This window comes from Gopherus evgoodei, chromosome 3, assembly GCF_007399415.2.
Source record: "Gopherus evgoodei ecotype Sinaloan lineage chromosome 3, rGopEvg1_v1.p, whole genome shotgun sequence".
NCBI classification, from domain to species: domain Eukaryota; kingdom Metazoa; phylum Chordata; order Testudines; family Testudinidae; genus Gopherus; species Gopherus evgoodei.
Window position 1 is genome coordinate 218,880,682 of NC_044324.1, and position 19,613 is coordinate 218,900,294.

General features: G+C 46.6%; 1 protein-coding gene across 2 annotated transcripts in view; it reads left to right on the plus strand.

Annotated features, from left to right (window-relative positions):
• The window catches only part of SLC24A3 (solute carrier family 24 member 3), a 355,771-nt gene that overhangs the window by 301,962 nt on the left and 34,196 nt on the right, over positions 1–19,613 (plus strand). The window contains exons 7-10 of one of the 2 annotated variants that reach the window (XM_030558108.1): positions 1,345–1,419; positions 13,371–13,396; positions 15,192–15,245; positions 15,910–16,055. In XM_030558108.1, coding sequence (XP_030413968.1) covers positions 1,345–1,419; positions 13,371–13,396; positions 15,192–15,245; positions 15,910–16,055 — 301 coding nt within the window. The remainder of the gene's footprint in view (positions 1–1,344; positions 1,420–13,370; positions 13,397–15,191; positions 15,246–15,909; positions 16,056–19,613) is intronic. The other variant, XM_030558109.1, reaches the window with a different exon arrangement.

Genomic DNA, 19,613 nt, shown 5'->3' on the forward strand with positions numbered 1-19,613 from the left:
GCATTGGAGCAAAACTCTTTTTGTGGGCTCTTCACAAAATGACAAGTAGACTTCCTCACAGGTCTCTTTTGAAGTTAATTGGTGAATACTTGGAGATCCCAGGTGGGAGGTGCTTTCTGTACAGTGTTGGTCTGCGTTTCTCAATCCATGGATCACCACCCAAAATTGGGGTGGGGAAGCAGAACATTTCAAAAGGTTCACGCAATGGCTCCGGTCCTGCCGGATTGGCTGGGCTCAGCTCCCTACTCTGGGTGTTGGCTTCTGCAGGGTTACAGCACCACTCAGATTTGGCCCAACCATCCCTCAGTCTGGAAGATGCGGGGCTAGGGAGCTGGGTCAAACTTGAGTGAGCGGCACTGTGAGCCCACGCACCAGGTCACAACTGTACTCACACAGATTTGGTCCAGCTACCCCCACACACAAGGGAGTTCAAGGCCAAATCTAAGCAGCACCTGCAACCACAGAGGTTGCAACACCCAGAGTGAGGGGCCGAGCCCAACCAGCCCTACAGGACTGGAACTGCAGGATTCGCTGCTGCGGGGAGACTGCAGGGTGGGATCTGCAACAAAGACGCCCAGGCCTCCCGCTGCGCCCCCTGGGGCCAGGACCCAACACCCCACCTCCAGTCTATTTACTGGCTTGCAACAGGCCCTCAAATGGGTCCTGAGCCCAAAAAGGTTGAGAAGCTCTCATGTAAATGGCTCTGCAGGCTGGGAGGCAGCAGAGAACCAGGGCCCCCTGCATCCTCCCAGTTTTCTATCTGTATGCCTTTCCATTTAAAATATAAACATTCCCTGCATTTCCCCTTTAAAATCGGATATTGTGTGGTGCGGAGCCCGTCACACAGGCTGCCAAAAGCTCTCTCAGGGGGCTTGCAAAGTTTTTAACAGACGATCAATACCTCAAAGGATTGGGCACTCACTCCCTCTACCACCCACCCATCCTACAGGACTCTAGAACTGTGACTTTCTCCTAACCAAACGATTTGGGCCCAAGTTCTGCCTTCAGTTACAGCTATTAAAAAACCTACTGATGCACAGGGATGATTAGAGCTGCCTAGAAGTAACTGAGAGTAGAATGTGAGCCTGGATAAGCAATGCAAGTGCTGTCCATTACCATGACTTTGCCACCTTTAGGTGCCAGAGATTCAGTCTCACCTCTGGCCTTTCTGTGCCTCTGGACAGCGCTCTCAGAAACGCAATGCATTCCTAAACTTGGATTTCCCATGTCACGTGTTAATGTGTGGGGCCAGCTTGCACTATGAAATGACAGTCCATCCTTTGACATAGAGAACTTGTGATGAGGAGAGCTTGGCTCACTCCTCCTTTTTGCATATTTTCTCAGGTGATTGCACTGTCATCGTGGAGTCTGCTGCGAGATTCAACCTACTACACACTGTCTGTTGTTGCGCTCATTGTGGTAAGTTTTTGAAGGCTATTATGATGGTGCTTCTGCTCAGGAAACCTAAGTGTCTCCTATAGTCCTCATCAGGATTGTCACTGGGGACAGATTAAGACATAGGCACTATAATCTTGTACCCTGGCTCCAGGAGTCATGTCACAGCCAAACATCTTTTTTTTTAAAAAAAGGCTGCTTCTAGCCTTCCTGGTTGTAGAGGAAAGCTTAAAATGCAACACAGGTGTATTGATACAGCAGTGCTCGCCTGAGTCTGCAGAGAGCATGAAACAGTAGCTCTGAGAGGAGTGAACAGCCCTATTCATCTCAATGGGGTGGTAACTCTGAAACCCACAGTACATCTATACTGCAGCTGGGAGAGAGCCTCCCAGCCCAGATAGACAGACTTGTGCTAGTGGGGCTCACATTAGCCCACTGAAAATTGCTGTGTGGATGTTGTGTCACCAGTGGAGGCTTGGGCTTGCCACCCAAGCTTGGACCCTTCATGCCCCCAGAAATGCACGAGCACAGGTCCCACTAGCACAAGTCGGTCTACCCAGGCTGGGAGGCTTGCTTCCCACTGCAGTGTAGACATACTCCCAGAGCTCGGGCCTCCAGTCAGGCCATGGAGTGGGTGCTTAGTCCTGATTTGTTTCCCTATGTGGGGAGAGGATGGAAGGATCAGTTCATTTCCTACCTCAAATTTGAGTCATTTCCCCCCCCCATCCCCTTGGTCCTCTGGCTCTGCTACCAGGAAGCCCTCCATACTCAAGAAGGGACACGCTTTGCCCCTGTGGGAAGGAAATCAATTCATGAATACAAAACGTTACTATGCGTCATATACATGCACACAGACTCATAGGATTTAGTGGGTACTAGTGCCAAACCCTACTGGTGAGGTTGCAAGATGATTTCATTGATAACACCTTGTGACCAATCATTATAATTCTCCAAAATATTTAGCAGTTGTGAAAATCAGGCCACTTGTATAGCACCCTAACCATGGATTTAGAAGCCAGCGGCCTGGTTATCAACTATGCTCCCTGTTCAGCTCCCATCATGTGCTGTGGGAAGTGTAGGTGCTCAGAATGGCTGAAAATCAGGCCACAAATGGAAACAATGCTAGCATAAGAATTGAAATGTGAAAACGACAGCACTTAAATGGCACATTTTCATCCAAACTTGCACAAAGTCAGGAAATGCAAAGGCTACATTTCCCAGAGCAAAGCTGCATGTTGCATAAATGTTGTTTTCATCTATACATTACTGTTGTCTTGGATACGTTGCCTAAAATAAATGATTCTCTACTAAATAGGGGAAAGGGAGAGTGAAATCTTCTTGTGTTCACTTTAATACATTTGTAAGGTCAAGTTGTGGTGAGAAGATGAACGGTTGCAATTCCAGAATTTGTGTGACTGTAACTAGGCAACATTAAAGTTTCCTGGCTGTAATTTGCCGTTAGCATGTGTGTGCCTGCATACTGGGTACATATTCCATGTGCATAGCTAGTCCCTCCCCCTGAGACTTCCAGCAGAGTTTGCCTCAACTTGTTTGTGCTTTGTAATCTCAACACTGCAAGGTCAGCCTTCTGCAATGTATGAAAAATAGCTTGTCTTCAATCTAATTCATATCTCCACACCCAGGCAAGAATAAAAGCAATGTAATTGACAGCAATGATGTGTGAAACCAACAAAGGCAGCTTTGTTACTTCCAGGGCTTGAGAATAATGAAGCACGAGAAAGTGGCTTTTTGAACAATAAACCAACAACCCCATATATTGTAAAAAATTACCTCCCAAGGGCAGAAAGGCACATATGCAACATCCCAGCCGTTCCATTTATTTATTTGTTTATTTTTCATCCAAAGGAAGTGTGGCTATCAAAAGCCGCTTTGCTTCTAACCTCATAGTGTTTAGATTTTGTGTTTCATTTGCAGAACAGCTGCAAATCAGTCAGGGGAGGAGGTGGGTTTTTTTTGTTTGTTTTTTTTTTAAAAAACTTTCCAGTGATCTTTCTGCTCACAGGGCTTGGCAGCTTTATTTTTGGATGCTTCTCGGCATCCTAACAGTGGCCTCATACAATCATACCTTTTTGTGTCATATCTAGCATATTCCTTAAACTAGGTATATAGCAAGAAACTACACTACGAAATTAGGTCGCATTTATAGAAGTCAGTTTTTTAGAAATCGATTTTATACAGTCGATTGTGTGTGTCCCCACTTGAGACCATTAAGACCATTAACTCGTCAGAGTGCGTCCACAGTACCGAGGCTAGCATCAACTTCTGGAGCATTGCACTATGGTTGGCTATGCCACAGTTCCTGCAGTCTCTGCCGCCCATTGGAATTCTGGGTTGAGATCCCAATGTCTGATGGGTCAAAAACATTGTCACGGGTGGTTCTGTGTACATGTCGTCAGGCCCCCACCCCCTTCCTCCCTCCGTGAAAGCAACGGCAGACAATCATTTCGAGCCTTTTTTCCTGGGTTACCCATGCAGACGCCATACCACGGCAAGCATGGAGCCCACTAAGCTCACCATCACCGTACATCTCCTGGGTGCTGGTAGATGTGGGACTGCATTGCTACACAGCAGTAGCTCATTGCCTTTTGGCATTACAACTGGTAGTGGTTTGAGCATTGGCCTGCTAAACCCAGATTTGTGAGTTCAGTCCTTGAGGGGGCGATTTGGGGATTGGTCCTGCTTTAAGCAGGGGGTTGGACTAGATGATATCCTGACATCCCTTCCAACCCTAATAATCTATGATTCCGTCGTCGTCTCCTGGGTGCTCTTTTAGCCGACCTCGGTGAGCTCGGTCAGGGGCACCTGGGCAGACATGGCTGCTCCTGGCAGACCTTGGTGAGGTCTGTCAGGGGCGCCTGGACATAAATGAGAGTGTCTCCAGCTCATTCTCTTTTTAAGTTTCGTCTCATGGAGACCTACTGCACCGTCTTCTGATGAGCAGCCAGGAGATGACAATGGCTAGCAGTCGTACTGCACTGTCTGCTGCCAGCCTAAGATATATAAGAGAGATGGAGTGGATCAAAACAAGGGAGAGACCAGATTTGTTTTGGATTCATTTGTATTAATTTGCTCTCCCCCTCCCTCCTTCTGAATAATGGGGGGAGAGCTAGCACAGTGGTTTGAGTATTGGCCTGCTAAACCCAGGGTTTTGAGTTCAATCCCTGAGGGGGTCATTCTATATGACAATGGTGTGTGTTTTTCCTTGATTCAAACCCACCCTCTTTGTTGATTTTAATTCCCTGTAAGCCAACCCTATAAGCCATGTCATCAGTCGCCCCTCTCTCCATCAGAGCAACAGCAGACAATCGTTTTGCGCCTTTTTTCAGCACGGACGCTATAGGACAGCAAGCATGGAGCCCGCTCGGATCACCGTGGCAATTATGAGCACTGTAAACACCACATGCATTATCCTGCAGTATATGCAGAACCAGAATCTGCAAAAGCAAAACCGGGTGTGGTGACGAGAGTGATGAAGACATGGACACAGACGTCTCTCAAAGTACCGGCCCCGGCAATGTGGACATCATGTTGTTAATGGGGCAGGTTCATGCTGTGGAATGCTGATTCTGGGCCCAGGAAACAAGCACAGACTGGTGGGACTACATAGTGTTACATTTCTGGGATGATTCCCAGTGGCTGCAAAACTTTCACATGCTTAAGGCACTTTCATAGCACTTTGTGACTTGCTTTCCCCTGCCCTGAAGCGCAAGAATATCAGGATGAGAGCAACCCTCACAATTCACAGGTGAGTGGCAATAGCCCGGTGGAAGCTTGCAATGCCAGACAGGTATCGGTCAGTCGAGCATCAGTTTGGAGTGGGCAAATCTACTGTGGGGGCTGCTGTGATCCAAGTAGCCAACGCAATCAAAAAGCTGCTGCTATCAAGGGTAGTGACTCTGGAAAATGTGCAGGTCAGAGTGGATGGCTTTGCTGCAGTGGAATTCCCTAACTGTGGTGGGGCGATAGATGGAACCCATATCCCTATCTTGGCACTGGAGCACCAAGGCAGTGAGTACATCAGCCGAAAGGGGTACTTTTCAATGGTGCTGCGAGCACTGGTGGATCACAAGGGACGTTTCACCAACATAAACATGGGATGGCCGGGAAAGGTACATGACACTCACCTCTTCAGGAACTCTGGTCTGTTTCAAAAGCTGCAGCAAGAGACTTTCTTCCCAGACCAGAAAATAACTGTTGAGGATGTTGAAATGCCTGTAGTTATCCTTGGGGGCCCAGCGTACCCTTTAATGGCATGGCTCATGAAGCCATACACAGGCAGCCTGGACAATAGTCAGGAGCTGTTCAGCTATAGGCTGAGCAAGTGCAGAATGGTGGTAGAATGTGCATTTGAATATTTAAAAGCATGCTGGTGCAGTTTACTGACTTGGATAGACCTCAGTGAAATCAATATTCCCATTGTTATTACAGCTTGCTGTGTGCTTCACAATATCTGTGAGAGTAAGGGGGGACATTTATGGTGGGGTGGGAGGTTGAGGCAAATCGCCTGGCAGCTGATTACGCACAGCCAGACACCATGGCGGTTAGCAGAGTACAGGAGGGTGTGGTGCACATCAGAGAAGCTTTGAAAACCAGTTTCATGCCTGGCCAGGCTACGGTGTGAACGTTCTGTTTGTTTCTCCTTGATGACCCCCTCCCCACGTGGTTCACTCTGCTTCCCTGTAAGCTAGCCACCCTCTCCTCCCCACTTCAATCACCGCTTGAAGAGGCAATAAAGTCATTGTTGCTTCATATTCATGCATTCTTTCTTAATTCCTCACACAAATAGGGGAATAACTGCCACCCGGGAAGGGTGGGGGAGGAGGGAAGCACCAGGCGGGGTGGGGAAGAAGGGAAGGACAAGGCCATACTGCACTTTAAAATTTATTGAATGCCAGTTTTCTGTTGCTTGAGCAATCCTCTGGGGTGGAGTGGTTGGGTGCCCAGAGGCCCCCCATCGCATTCTTGGGCGTCAGGGTGAGGAGGCTATGGAACTTGGGGAGGAGGGCAGTTGGTTACAGAGGGGCTGTAGCAGCGGTCTGTACTCGTGCTGCCTTTCCTGAACCTTAACCATACGCTGGAGCATATCAGTTTGTTCCTATAGTAGCCTCAGTATTGCCTCTTGCCTTCTGTCTGTAAGCTGATGCCACCTATCATCTTCAGCCCACTACTTATTATCTTCAGCCCGTCACCTGTCCTCGCATACATATTGTGCTTTCCTGGACTCTGACATTGTCTGCCTCCACGCATTCTGCTGGGCTCTGTCAGTGTAGGAGGACTGCATGAGCTCAGAGAACATTTCATCGAGAGTGCGTTTTTTCCGCCTTCTAATCTTCGCTAGCCTCTGGGAAGAAGAAGATACTGTGAGCATTGAAACATTTGCAGCTGGTGGAGGAAAAAAAAGGGAGAGTGGTACTAAAAAGACACATTTTAGAGAACAGTGGATAGACTCTCTCATGGTAAACCTTGCTGTTAACATTACAGAACACATGTGCATTCGATACAAGGTCGCATTTTGCCTCTTTTGGGGTATGCCGGTTTGGTGTGAGAGATCACTCGCACAGGGCAGGGCAACAGAATTTGGCTTGCAGGCAGCCATGGTAAGACACTGTCTTTTGGCTTCTTTAACCTTCATAATGTCTGGGAATGGTTTCAAACAGCAGTGCCCTCGTTTCCCATACCAAGCAGCCATTGGGTTGGCCATTTAAAATGGACTGGCAATTTAAAAGGAGGGGCTGCGGTTTTTGGATTAACGTGCAGCACAAACCCAACTAACCCCCCACACACACACCCAATTCTCTGGGATGATCACTTCACCCCTCCCTCCACTGCGTGGCTAACAGCGGGGAACGTTTCTGTACAGCCACAGGCAAACAGCCCAGCAGGAACAGGCATCTCTGAATGTCCCATTAATAAAATCACCCTATTTCAACCAGATGACCAGGAATGATATCACTCTCCTGAGGAGAACACAGAGAGATAAAGAACGATGCTGTTTGAATGCCAGCAAACACCGGGACCATACGCTGTGTTATGCAATGATTCTAGACTACATACTGCTGGCATGGTGTGGTAAAGTGTCCTACCGTGGAGAATGGAATAAGGTTGCCCTCCCCAGAAGCGTTTTGCAAAGGCTTTGGGAGACATCCAGGAAAGCTTTATGGAGATGTCCCTGGAGGATTTCCGCTCCATCCCGACACATTAACAGACTTTCCAGTAGCTGTACTGGCCGCGAATGCCTGGGCAAATTAATCATTAAACACGCTTGCTTTTAAACCATGTATAATATTTAGAAAGGTACACTCACCAGAAGTCCCTTGTCTGCCTGGCGCATCCAGGAGGCAGCCTTGGGTGGGTTCGTGGGGTACTGGCTCCAGAGTGAGAAACAGTTGCTGGCTTCTCTACTTGCTTGCTGTGAACTATCTTCAGCCTCCTCATCATCATCTTCCTTGTCCCCAAAACCCGCATCCCTGTTGCGTGGTACTCCATTGACGGAGTCAAAGCACAGGGTTGGGGTAGTGGTGGCTGCACCGCCTAGAATGGCATGCAGCTCATCATAGAAGCGGCATGTCTGGGGCTCTGACCCGGAGTGGCCATTTGGCTCTCTGTTTTTTTGGTAGGCTTCCCTCAACTCTTGAAGTTTCATGTGGCACTGCTGCAGGTCCCTGTTATAGCCTCTGTCCTTCATGCCCTTGGAGATTTTTTCAAATGTTGGGCATTTCGTCTTTTGAAACGGAGTTCTAACAGCACAGATTCGTCTCCTCATACAGCGATCAGATCCCGTACTGCCCGTTCGGTCCATGCTGGAGCTCTTTTGCGAATCTGGGACTCCTTCATGGTCACCTCTGCTGATGATATTTGCACTTACCTGCAGATTGCCACTCTGGCCAAACAGGAAATGAGATTCAAAAGTTTGTGGGCCTTTTCCTGTCTACTTAGCCAGTGCATCTGAGTTGAGAGCGCTGTCCAGAGTGGTCACAATGGAGCACTCTGGGATAGCTTCTGGAGGCCAGTACCATCAAATTGCAACTACACTATCCCCACACTACCCCAAATTTGACCCAGCAAGGTCGATTTCAGCGCTAATCCTCTCGTCACGGGAGGAGTACAGAAATCGATTTTAAGAGCCCTTTATGTCGAAAAAAACAGTAGCGTCGTGTGGATAGGTGCAGGATTAAATCGATGTAACCCTGCTAAATTTGACCTAAACTCATAGTGTAGACCAGGGCTCAAACAGATCATTAAACAGAACTCTCTGGTACCTGTAAACAAGGTATATATTACTTTTTCTTTCTGGTTTCTTCTCTCTCCCTCACAAATATCTTCCACTGAGGGCTATTCTTCATGGCTACAGAACTACAAAAGTTCTGTTCCTTGGGATCTTCACTTCAAAGGACTAGGATATTATCATTCCTTCCTGGGCCTCAGGTTAAATTCTGTACCTTTGCCCAGAGTCAAGCCTGATCCTTGGCAGCTCCTTGCTATCAATAGGGCTATGTCAATTACCATTTGTTAAATGCACGTAAAGGGGAATGGGGAGAAAGGAAAAATAGTTAAAATATTTGACATCTGCTTGACATTTTCTCCAGTGGCATTAAAAGACCTTGTTAGGTCTGTGATAGACCCAGGCCAGTTGGGAACAGCAGAGTAGTAGAAGGGAGATATCCTGGCCACTGGATTAACAGTTTTCTATTCCCTGAGTGACCAGAGCAGGGACTGCTCCAGGCTAATGAGAACACCTGACTCCAATTAACCTGCTAAGAGTCAGGTGAGGCTGTTAAGCACCTGACTCTAATTACGGCCCCTCTGATGCTATAAAAGGGCTCACTCCAGTCAGGCCAGAGGGGAGGAAGTGCGTGTGAGGAACTGGGAGCAAGAGGCATGCAAGAAGCTGAGAGTGAGTAGGCATAGTGCTGGAGGACTGAGAAGTACAAGCGTTATCAGACATCAGGAGGAAGGTCCTGTGGTGAGGACAAAGAAGGTGTTGGGAGGAGGCCATGGGGAAGTAGCCCAGGGAGTTGTAGCTGTCGCGCAACTGTACCAGGAGGCAGTCTAGACAGCTGCAGTCCACAGGGCCCTGGGCTGGAACCCAGAGTAGAGGGTGGGCCTGGGTTCCCCGCAAACCTCCCAACTCCTGATCAAACACAGGAGGAATTGATCTGGACTGTGGCTTCTACCAGAGGGGAAGGTCTCTGGGCTGTTTCCTGACCCACAGGGTGAATCTGTGAGGTGAGCAAATCCGCCAATAAGTGCAGGACCCACTAAGGTGGAGGAGGAACTTTGTCACAGGTCAAACAGAGTCAGATTTCAGAGGCAGCACTTGTTTGGTTCTTAAAATACATAGCCTGCCTTCCTCCCCTCTGAGACCCCACTTCTACCTAGAGACAACCACCTGACAAAGAATACACCATCACCTTAACTCTGCTCCACAAGGGATGCTGGCTTTCCAGACCCCTATACCTCAGAAGCGAGTGGGTGCTGCCCCGGAACTGTACCAAAGGGATGCCCACTGTTCTGTGCTGACTGGTGAATGGAAAAAGGGGATGTCCTGTTACGTAGCTTAACTTTTCATTTCTTTGCTTTTGAGGTTTTGCATCAGGTTAGCACTCTTAAGCGCACCATCCTGTAGTGTTTAATGCCTGAATTTTAAATAGTATCACTCAGTTGCAGAGGAACATGGAAACCTCCTTAGCGTAAACTCCCAGGGTGAAATCCTGGCCCACGGAAGTAAAAGGCAAAACTTCCATTTACTTCAGCAAGATGAGGATTTCACACACACACCCAGTCTTTAGAGGCTGTTCCAGTTCAGTGCTGTGCTCCCGACTTGAAATCGTACCGATCATAAATTGTACTTGTGTAGCACCTTCCTTTCGCAAGGAACATACCTGCTAGAATGAGTTCAGCGTCAGCACGCTCCTGTGAGATGAGCTAAGACAATGCATTGTCTTCAGGCCCAGGCCCACGCAAGATGAGTTAAGGACAGACATTAATAATGACATGGTCCATTTTAGTGGCTGCTCTGTGATTTGAAGTGAATCAGTTTCTCTCTTGCCTTCCAAAGACACAGTCATGCTGAAATGAACCTTTATTTCACATTAACCATGAAAATAACTAGATTAATGGCATAGAGAAGAAAAGTGAAAAGTAGTAAATTTCACAAAATACAGATGCAGGCTTGTTACACTTATAATTGATCATTCTTGCCCTACCAGTCATCTGAATGGTCCCTTAGCCACTTTTTTCTATGAGATAAAATGGGCTTCTTGATCATTGAAAGAAGGAAGTAAATTTTCTTGGGTTAGAATAAATAAATCCCATATGATTGTTAATTTTAAGACTTGAATGTATAAAAACAAGAAATGTCCAATCACATATAGGTCTCAGTTCAACAAAGGACTTAAGAACATAAGTCCATCCCTGCTAAGCAAAGCTCATAAGTATGTGATTTATAATAAGTCCCTTTGACTTAAATTGGACTTAAGCACATGCTTAAGTGTTAGTACAATTTGGGATCTTCTATAATGGATGATGTTGTGTATGGAAGGTATCCTATGTTCTTTTTAACAAATAGACTGTGATGTTCTCATAGATGTGAATGCTCCACCACTGTTTTGCCTAACCATATATGTGTCTGTGGGCAAATAAATATGTTCCCATTGATACTGAATATTTTAAAGTTATGGGTTTAACATTAAATCACTTAAAAATCCAGGGGTTAGATGAAAACTGGCTTGGCTTCATTTACACCAGCTGAGGAGTTGGCTCTATAACTCCTTTCCAAATAAAAAATCCACCAAGACTTTCTTTTAATTAGAGCCTGGCAAAACAACATCTAATTTCTCAAACTGTTCCAATTCTTCATCCTGCATTAGAATGAAAAAAATCAACAATTCCAAATTTTAAAGGGACACTAGCCCAAATCCTCAAAGGTATTTAGGCTCATACCTTCCACCAATTCCCATGGGAGTTAGGCACCTAAATACTTTTGAGGATCTGGGCCGCTGTTAAAATTGTTAGGCCAAAACATGTGGCCCACAGCTTATTTTCATTTTTATTCACAAAGATGAGTGTGCGTGCTTGCGTGTCCTATCACACCAAAACATCGTAGCCTGAAATTGTTGTTGCCACATACAACCCTGGTGAGTAGAGCAATAACCTGTGGTGTGCATGATATATCACAGCCATGTTATCGTCTGATAACCAATGTTGTTGGCGTACATTACAAAGAAAGAGAGGTTTGCTCTTTACAGAGTGTGCAGGCTAAGGGGGTGTTTCACTGGGGTTTCTCTTTCCCTTGGTGGTTCTCTGGTACCATAATAGTGCTTTTTCATGATGGTGTTTTCCTAATGAAACTCTCTCTCTTCATGTCGTGTAGAGATGAGGGCAAATAAAGAGCCATGAAGCTTTAGAATGGCTGAGCAAAAGTTTCCCCCCATCTAATAAAAGTTGAAACCAAGTACAACACACAGTCATTTCCTGGGATGTCAAGTTGTAGAGTGGCTATGGACTGAGGCTGCAGGCCACATGGCCCAGAGAAGTACAGCTCTGGCATTGACGTGGTGGCATGTTGGCACTCAGCTATTCTGGGAGGATGCCCTGGTCCCAGGTTACTGTAAGCATGTCACCTACGCAGTGCTGGACTTGACAGGGTCACATTCTAACAACAGCCGTGGTCTGACATTTAGCTGAAGGGAAAAAACCGTGGGGCCTCTTTCCTAGCTGTCAGGTACGTTACATGATGTGACTGTTCGGCAGAACAGGAAGGGTAGATGACGCCAAGGGATGGAGAAAGCAGGCACTTTGGCAGAAGACTTCAGGATAAGCAATCCAAGGAAGCCCAGCTATCTTCCTGACATTGTGTTGCCACAGCATCTTGTCATGGCGCATTACAAAGTGATACCGTTCCACTGGCTGAAAACGATTTTGAAATGAGGCCTGTGGTTGGGGGTGACAGTGAGGAATCAGCAGGGAAGCCAGTAAATTGCAGATGTCCATTTAAAGTAAGAGTGCATGGAAAGACTGGCACCGCTGACTATTACCAGCACGATATCCAGTGGCACTTTCATTCTCCTCTCCCATCTCCCAGAGGCCCTGTTGGAAATAAGCTATGGAACATGAGGGCCATCTAGTGGTGACTAGAAAAAGCTAAGCTTTAAGTTTCTACTTTAAAAAGTGAAGCCAAGCATAAATTGACAAAAGTCAGATGTAACAACTTTTGTGACATGATGTTATTGTTACTCAGAAAGATACAACACTCGGAGACAGACATGTTCCCTGCCCCAGAAGATTTTGTGGGGTGTTATTGTGAGGCCTGATTTTCACCAGTGTTTTGAGTTGAGTTAGAGAAGTAGGTGCTCAGCTAGGGTGACCAGATGTCCTAATTTTTGGGTCTTTTTCTTATATAAGCTCCTATTATCCCCCACCCCCGTCCTGATTTTTCACATTTGCTGTCTGGTCACCCTGTGCTCAGCACCTATGAAAATCAGGCCCTGGGCCAGATTCTTAGCTGGGGTAAAACACATGTAGCTTTACTAACTTCATTGGAATGATGCTGATTTACACCAGCTGAGGATCTACACTCCCAATGGTACATGTTTATCACATGATTTCCATGGGACACCCTGTTTCCCACATGACATCATGTGCTTTACCGCCATTAAATTACTCACATCCTTTGGACACTTGCTCTGAATGCACCTTTTATACAAAATCTCAGAGCACTTGAGTAAGACTGTCATCCCCATTCTACTGATGGGACAGACGGGGACGGAGAAGTTAAATGAGCTCAAAAAAACAGCACTCGTGTAGTACCTAGGCCTCATGCTTCTGTCTCTCGCTCTGATCACTAGATGATGCTGCCTCTCCTTGCCATGTGTTCAGGTAACAGGGTATTTTCAGCTCTAATGTACGCTGTCGCATTTCATGGATAACGTGCCTTTTTTTAATTTCCTCCACAGTTTATTTATGATGAAATTGTTTCTTGGTAAGTGTATCCAGCTGTCACTTTCTGATTATGTTGCATGAGCTGAAAAATCAGGGTGGGGAACGCTAAAGTTCTGCAGAGCAATTCAGGCAACAATTTCCTGCTCAGCAGGAAACCCAGTTAGCAGGTGGACAGGCATAACTCATTTTCTAAGCTAGGGAGGAATGCCCAGGAGAGGTTCATTCAGAGCATCCACTGATGCAAGGAGGCAGCAGTGTCGGTCTGCAACCCTCTGTCCACCCACATACACTCCCCCAGAGGGCAGTGGTATCTACGTGGGCAAACTGGCAATACAGCATGGCCCTTAGTCAGAGATCTGCTGCCAGGGTGAGGTCAGAGCAACTGGGAAGGGGCAGTGAAAGCCAGAGGAGAAATGCCATGAAACATGAGCATTAGAAAAGTCTTTCAAAATGTCTTCCCTGAGTTTGTCCAAACAGCTGAACTTTTAAAAAGAAATTGAATGGTAGAAAAGTATCTTTGTAATGGTGTTAAAAATAAAATGACCTGAGATAGCATTAAAGGGGCACAGTCCAGTTAAAAATTGTATATTAAAATGAATGCATTTACCTGTGTTATTAATAACACCACAGCTTAGTAAAGGTGAAAATAGAAAAATCTAATTTACTTTCAGCTGTTTACTCTGTTTGCTGCCTGTCTCTCAGATCGGACAGTGACATTAGTCAGTTTAACTTTTTGCTCATAGTCAGTTAAACTTCATTTTCAGGTTTTCTATAATGTTTGGGTTACAAACGTTGCACGGAGTTGGGGCGGGTTAATTTGTTCCCCCTGGGATATTTACTTTTAATATAATTGAGACATTTCCAGTTTTGCAGAGGTTTTTTCTTTTCTTTTCTTTTTAAACTAAATTTAAATTTGAGGGCAAATCAGACTTAACTGCTTCCTTTTAATGAAATACGTCAACGAGGAAGCAGAGCACTGGACTGTCAGAAACAAGGAAAATGAATTAAAATGGTCAGTGTTAAATCTGAGAGATCAAAAAGCCGCAGCTCAGCTTAAAAGAAAATGAACAATGAGTCTTATTGTGGAGATCTGTGGTGATGCTTATTGCTGGGGCTAGTGATTTGTCACAGTAACCTATACAAAATGTAAAGATCTGGTTAGAGGTGTAGGGGGAAAACTCCATAGTGAGAAGTATCAAATGCGGGGGCTGTCTAATTTTAATACTAATGTCCTTCATTCTGTAGTAGAAACTGCAACAAAAATCATTTCATAACATTTAACTAGCAGTTTAAATCATGCAGAGCTGCTTGTCCAGTGCCTGCTGGCTCAGCTGTGTAGCTGCAGCCACAGCATGGAGAGAGAGCTGGAAGGAACTGGTGCTACCTCTTGTTCAGTCTCTTCTCAGCAGCAGTAGCACTCTTAAACCAGCTCTGGGAGCTCAATAGGCCTGATTCGCCATTTGCTTTGCACCATGTGTCAACATTCACCCTGTGCAAAGTGGGCATAAAATATCTCCACCTGCTCCACTGCACCCCTTGCCCCAGACTGCCCTTCCTGAAATGTCCAAGTTGCTTAGTGGTCGCACAACTACCTTATTTTTTTTTTTAGTTGATTTTGATTTTTTTGCCAAGCAGGGTCAGAGCAGGAGTTAGAATCCCGGTGCTTTGTGCGCAGCCTATGTCTTCGTCCCCTTTCTGGGTAGGCAGTACAACGTCCAGTGGGTTGAACATTTCCATGTGGGTTTACTGAATGACTAAAGCAGGGAGTGCCATCGGGCACAGGTGACGTCTCTCTGCTCTCCTGTGATTTGTCCCTCATCTGCCTTTGTTTGCAGGTGGGAGTCCCTAGTCCTAGTGCTGATGTACTTCATTTACATCCTGATCATGAAGTAAGTCAAATATGCCCTTGACCTGTTTAAAACACAGGGCTCTGCTTTCAGAGGCTGCAAAGGTAATTCCAGAGCAGTAAGAGACAGAGAAGGGTTTCCATAATGCCATCTAGCCCCGGTACTTCCCTAGCTCTAGTGTCTGAGCACCTGGCAATCTCTGATGTATTTATCCTCACAACACCTCTGTGAGGTAGGCCGGTGCTATTATCTTTAGTGTATCAGTGGGGAAACTGAGGCACAGAAAGACCAAGTGAGTCGCTCAAGGTCACACAGAAAATATGGGGAGGGTCAGAGAATTAAACCCATATCTCATGAGTGTCAGGCTAGCTCCCTACCCCTGAACCATCCATCTTTTGACCTGATTCCTCTGACATGGCTGGCTGGTGTAACAGAATTACAATCTGTATTTGTTTTAGCATCCAGGACACTTTTTACACATTCTGTTTTATGGACTTTCGTGTTTGAGGACACAGAGATTGTTTTGCGTGTAACTAAGCTAGAGCTGTCCTATTCCAAGGCTAGATTTCTTTAAAACCACCGGGCCTTCCTTGCCCTCTAGAATGCTATAGTTTGGCCATACATGGTCTGGCTCAAGGAAAGAAGGGCAGCTGGGAAAGCTGCATATAGGGAACAGAGACAACAGGTGTTTGTTTTCTTTGCATAGGTATAATTCCTCCATACATCACTGCTTTGAAAGGAAGACAAAAAATGCTCCAAATATGGTGAACGGATTAGCAAATAACACAGAAATGGACGATAACAGCAATTGTGACGCCACGGTGGTATTACTAAAGAAAGGTAACTGTTCCAGTAAGTCACACTGCTTGTTTGCATCATTCTGAATAATTCTCAGTCACGTTTGCTAGTAATTGAGCGACCTGGGATGGTTCTGTATTGCCAGGGATTGAGATGAAAGGGAATATAGAAGAACTGGACCATTTGTAACCCACACCACCAGATGGCAATGTAGTTACACTGGATGCAGGTCCATTTCCAGTTGTGTGCATCCCATCCTTGGAGAACCCCTTCCCTGAAACGTCTTAGTCTAGGATTCCCTTCACTGGGGCAATGTGCACAGAGATATGCTCCCAGAGGAGAATGAGAGCACTTCTGCAAATGACGCAGTTCAGAATTCCATACGGAGCTCGAATTACAGTCATCATCCGGTGAGCACCATAGAAACCGAGCGGAAACGCAGCAGCAGGAAAACAGCTCAAGTTTTTCTGCTACCCCCAGTTAAGGTGAGGAAGTGGTCACTCATGCACTTCCTTTCCTGATTTGCAGTTAGGGAGCTATGCATGTGCTCTTGCTACTGCTGCAAACTGAGGTTTTCCTTGTATTAGACAGCTGTTTCTTCCAGCTAACATTACTGCTCTGAATCAAGAATTTCAACTGCTGCTGCTCTTCTCAGTCAGTTCCTCAGCTGGTGTAAACTGGCATTTTTTTTTATTTTTATTTTTTTTGCCAACCCTACATTAGAATGGTCTTTTTTCAGTTTAAGCTTATGTCAATACGGAAAAAGACCATTCTAATGTAGGATTGCCAGGCGTCAAGTTTTTAACCGGAATGCCCAGTCGAAAAGGGACCCTGGCCGCTCCAGTCAGCACTGCTGACTGGGCCATTAAAAGTCTGATTGGCGGCCCCAGATCGGAACCGCCTCCTGCACCCTAACTCCCTTCAAGAGCCCACATCCCAAACCCTCTACCCCAGGTTGGAACCCCTTCCCACACCCAATTCCCTACCCCAACCCTGAGCCTTCTCCCAGAGCCCGCATCCCCTCCCGTGCCCCAACCTGAACCCGTTCCTGCACCTAACCCCTGCCCCAGCCCGGAGCCTGCTCCCGCACTCCAAACCCCTCGCCCTCAGTCTGGAGCCCCCTCCTGCACCCTAAACCCCTCATCCCCAGCCCACGCCGAGCCAACACCCCCCCCACCCAGAGCTGTCACCCCTTCCCACACCCCGACCCCTTCCCCCAGCCCAGAGCCCCCTCCTGCACCCTGAATCTCTTATTTCTGGCCACACCCTGGAGCCTGTACCCCCAGCTGGAGTCCTCACCCCTCCCGCACCCCAACGTGAGTGAGGGTGGGGGAGAGCGAGCAGTGGAGGGAGCGGGGCTGAAGTGAGTGGAAGCGGGGCCTCAGAGAAGGAGCAGGGCCTCAGGGCAGGGAAGAGGATGGGGCAAGGGTGTTCGGTTTTGGCCAGTTAGAAAGTTGACAACCCTACTCTAATACCAGAATAAGGGGGTCTACAGGGAGAGTTACAGTGGTACAACTATAGTGCTTTAAATTCACACCCTACCTTATACTAATGTAATTTCTCTTGTGTAGACAAGCTCTGAAGGTCTTATTTCAGTTTAATTTAAACCTGTTCTCAGCTGATTTAAACTAAACAAAAAAAACCCACTAGTTGCACCAGTTTAATAAAATCAGTTTAAATTCACACTGTAGGTTAAACTGGTACCACTTTCTCTTGTAGACAAGGCCTGAATAGTGTCTGGAACCATCCTGATTTGTGTGTCTTAATGACAAAGGGAGGTCTTGGGGCAGAAAACCACTACGTCCTGCCTTGTCTATGTTTAATAGTTTTGACACTTAATTAGTCCCAGTATACTTAAAGCAGCAAAAATACAGGGTGGCTAGTCCCTTTTAAGAGGAGATGGGGCTGAGGCCCCACCTGTGACAGGATCAGCTCACCTCCTCAGGTGGGGAATAGTCCATGAGGAAGTAATGTGGTTGTGTGATTAGCTCAGGCTAGGCCTGGGAACATAAGGGAGGAAAGACAGATTCCTGGCTAGTCTCTGGGGAAGGAAAGTTGTGTGGGAGCCAAACACTCCAGCTAGGGGGAGCTGAGAAAACCACGCAGGACGCTGGCCTGAGAAAGCAAGACTGACTCCTGGAGGGAATAATAAGGGTCTGTTTGATTATAAGCCAGCTCTGGGAAGGAGGGCTGGGGTGCTTCTGGTTCCAGGAGAGAAGGGGAACTGCACCTGGCTCTGGGAAGGAGGGCTGGGGTGCTTCTGGTTCCAGGAGAGAAGAGGAACTGCACCTGGCTCTTGGAAGGAGGGCTGGGGGCTCCTTACTCAAGGAGAGAGGAAAATGAGGGTATGTCTATACGCCACCAAGGTCATGCTGCGGGTCAGTTATTCCAGTGTAGAGCAATGCTTGCCCATCGGGGGCCCTAAGCAAGAATATTTTTGCCTTGCCTCCAAACACACAACACATACTAAAAAAGCAAAGAAGGGCCCCCCTTGAGCTGCTCGGGGCTCTAAGCAATGGCTTAGTCTGCTTATGCCGAGCGCTAGCTCTGCCTGAGAGCCAGAGGCTGGAGCAGAGAGGAGGGAGAAGGCAGGATGGGCCTTGCGTCTGCTCCAGCTGCTCAGGGAGCAGGATCTTAGCGTATGCACAGGGTGCCTCTGGCAGACTCATCACTGAATTTGATCAGCTGGTCGGATCATTAGCTTCCCTGGCTTGGGCTGGGTACTGAGCAGGATGAGACAGTCCCTCAGGGAGGAGGGGCAGGGCCCAGCTGAGGTCTGGACAGAAGAAACTTTATTTTTCAGTGTAGAACCCCAGCAAGGGACTTTTGTCTTCTGTCTTTGGACTGTGTGGCATTCTTAAGGGACCCTAAACAAAAGGGGAAATTGTGGTATGGTATTGCAGAGCCCCTCCCCGCTTTTCCCTCTGACCCAGCATGCACACATACAGGCCATGACGGGGTGCAAAGGAGACAGCCGATCCCATTACATATTGGTATGAAAGTGCTTATGCCAATATATTTTATTCTGGTTTGAGGAAGTGAAATAAGCAATACAAGCATATAATTGTACATATGTTGTGGCCTTAACCATGATAGCTCTGTCTGCAGAAAATCACACCCTTACTGACATAGTTAGGCCAGAAAAAAATTAACAGACCAGGCCTTCATCATTCAGGTAACCAGCTGACATCAGGATTGCTAACACAAATAAGAGAGTTTCAGTTATGGATTCGTTTACACACACTTCTTCACAGATAATTCCTTTTTGCATGACATTTCTCATGTCTGGATAGCTTTTTTGTTTTGAAACTTTGTGGTTACTCGGACGAGTCATTTGAGAGAAGAGATGTTTCTTCACTTTTTGAAAATGTTTATCTGGCAGTTGGCCACTAGTAGCCAAGAAATGACTGACTTTAAATCTCCAGTGTTGTTTCACACGCTAATCTGCAGTATTAGCTCGCACACCACACTGTTTTTACCAGCTTAGACAGTAAACTCTTTGTGTCAGGAACTGTGTTTTTGTTCTGTATTTGTGTAGTGCCTAGCGCTAGGGAGAGCTGTTTCATGACTAGGGCTCTTAGGTGGACAATAATACAAATAATACATAATAAG